Below are 2,096 nucleotides of genomic sequence, written 5' to 3' on the forward strand. Positions count from 1 at the left end.
ATTAATGAATCTTAGTCTAACAATGGTTTAATTAAAATCAATCATACTACATGCCCCTGGCATTGCTGACGTCCATGAGCGACGGTGACCACTTACCATCAGGTGGGCCGTATGCTCGTCTGCCTACAAAGGCAATAAAAAAAAATTAAAAAAAAAACTATTATCCAAACATGGGTCAGAGAATGCGTAGTATTGTTCCCAACGTTTGTAATAATAATGCAAGCGTAGAAAATGAGTATCAGAGCTTCTGTATTAATAAACCGACTTGATATAAGGAAACTAATTTGTTTAGAACCAAGGATACAGAAAAGGTTTTTTTTTTAATTGCTTAGATGGATGGACGAGCTCACAGCCCACCTGGTGTTAAGTGGTTACTGGAGCCCATAGACATCTAAAACGTAAATGCGCCACCCACCTCGAGATATAAGTTCTAAGTATAGTTACAACGGCTACCCCACCCTTCCAACCGAAACGCATTACTGCTTCACGGCGGAAATAGGCGGGGTGGTGGTACCTACCCGTGCGGACTCCCAAGGGGTCCTACCACCAGTTTAAAATTGTTCAATCGTCTTGACATATGAGCCCGAACCGGCAGCAAGAAGTTGTTACTTCATTTATTTTTCGATGTACTTACCTATCACTTATTTCTGGAATTTGTGTAGTGGCTTGAAATTCAATGCATTTACAAATCTAATATTAGCGTAATATCTATGTTTACAAACGAACGGTAGACCATAGATAATAAATACACTTCACATTTAAGCGGTAGACTGATCACCATAGCAACCGTAACGAAGCACTTCAAAACAATCACGCGTTGCTTTTGTCGTAATTCAAACATTATCAACATGGATTTAAGACTTATGGATAAATTACGTTTATTAAAAATCGACACGGATCTGCGTCCCCAGATAAAAATGAAACCGTTGAGTCGATATTATTTCGTGACGTCCACAAATCCGAACGAACAGTTTTTCGTGTTTGCCTCGACAGCGGCCTGGTTGATAAGGAAATGTGGTAAGGATTTCGCACAGCCCAACGAAGAGGACGATCCTAACACAATCATAGCTGCAGTAATTGATGTACTCAAAGAAAACGAAGTTAATGTAGATTTCTCTTCGCATAAACTAAAACAAGGATGGGGCGATCAAGTTTGTAGTATCCTGAATATTCTCGCAGATGAAGCATTAAAAAAAGAAAACTTTGAATGGCAAAAACCAGTTGTTGACATACCAGAATCAGAAGAGTCGGTTGATGACATTGATCAAGTTGAAGACGAAACCGAAATATTACTGGACAAAGTTGAAGATGAAATGCCCATTTATTCTGATGAATCTGAAGGAGAATTTATTGCTGAAGAAAAAGAACCAAGTAACATAGCCCAAAAGGTTCACGATTGGGAAGCCTGGAAATTAGAATTGGAAAGGGTCGCTCCGGCTCTAAGATTGAAGATATCCGCCGATGGACGCGACTGGCGAGCGAGACATGCACAAATGAGGAGTTACAAAGAAGAGTTATTCGATAGATTTAAAACAACGGGAACCCAGCTGAATAAATTGCACAGTAGCATTTCATCGGCTATGGATAAGGTAACGGCCAGGGAGAATATATTGAACGAGCAATTCGAGCCTCTTGTCAAAGAATATGGTTCTCTACTCGACGAACTAAACAAAGTGACAAATGAATATAAAGAGGCCAGTGTAGGTATCACTGAAAGGCAAGACATGTTGAACGAGCTTTCAACAAAGCTAGAGAATATTAAACAAAGAACCGAATCTAAAGGGTCCTCGATGAACGACAATTCTCCTCTAGTTACAGCAAAGAAAGCTGTCGCGACCTTGAAGAAAGATATACAGGAAATGGACTTTCAGATCACGGTGTTGCTGTGGCTTCTAACAACAAAGGAATCGAATGGCAACAGTTTACTTAATAACAAGGAATCTGGGATGATTGCCAACGAAGTGTACTAAATTCAATCTATACTAATACATCAATCTACAGTGGTTTTTCCGGATGTTCTGATAAAACTACTGAACCGTGCATTCGATTGACTTGAAACTTGGTATCCATGTACATAATACATGTACTTAATGGAT

The 2,096-nt window shown here is 39.5% G+C and overlaps 1 protein-coding gene across 1 annotated transcript; it reads left to right on the forward strand.

Annotated features, from left to right (window-relative positions):
• Positions 1-753: 753 nt before the first annotated feature.
• On the forward strand, positions 754-2,096 carry IFT57 (intraflagellar transport 57). The gene has a single exon (XM_028173998.2). The coding sequence runs from the start codon at positions 849-851 to the stop codon at positions 1,968-1,970; it is 1,122 nt and encodes a 373-aa protein (XP_028029799.2). The 5' UTR covers positions 754-848; the 3' UTR covers positions 1,971-2,096.

The sequence above is a fragment of the Bombyx mandarina genome, chromosome A1, assembly GCF_030267445.1.
Source record: "Bombyx mandarina strain Sakado chromosome A1, ASM3026744v2".
In the NCBI taxonomy this organism is placed as follows: Eukaryota; Metazoa; Arthropoda; class Insecta; order Lepidoptera; family Bombycidae; genus Bombyx; species Bombyx mandarina.

Excerpts from the sequence above, each read along its gene's own strand:
- IFT57 (XM_028173998.2), top strand. The coding sequence starts at position 849 with ATGGATTTAAGACTTATGGATAAATTACGTTTATTAAAAATCGACACG.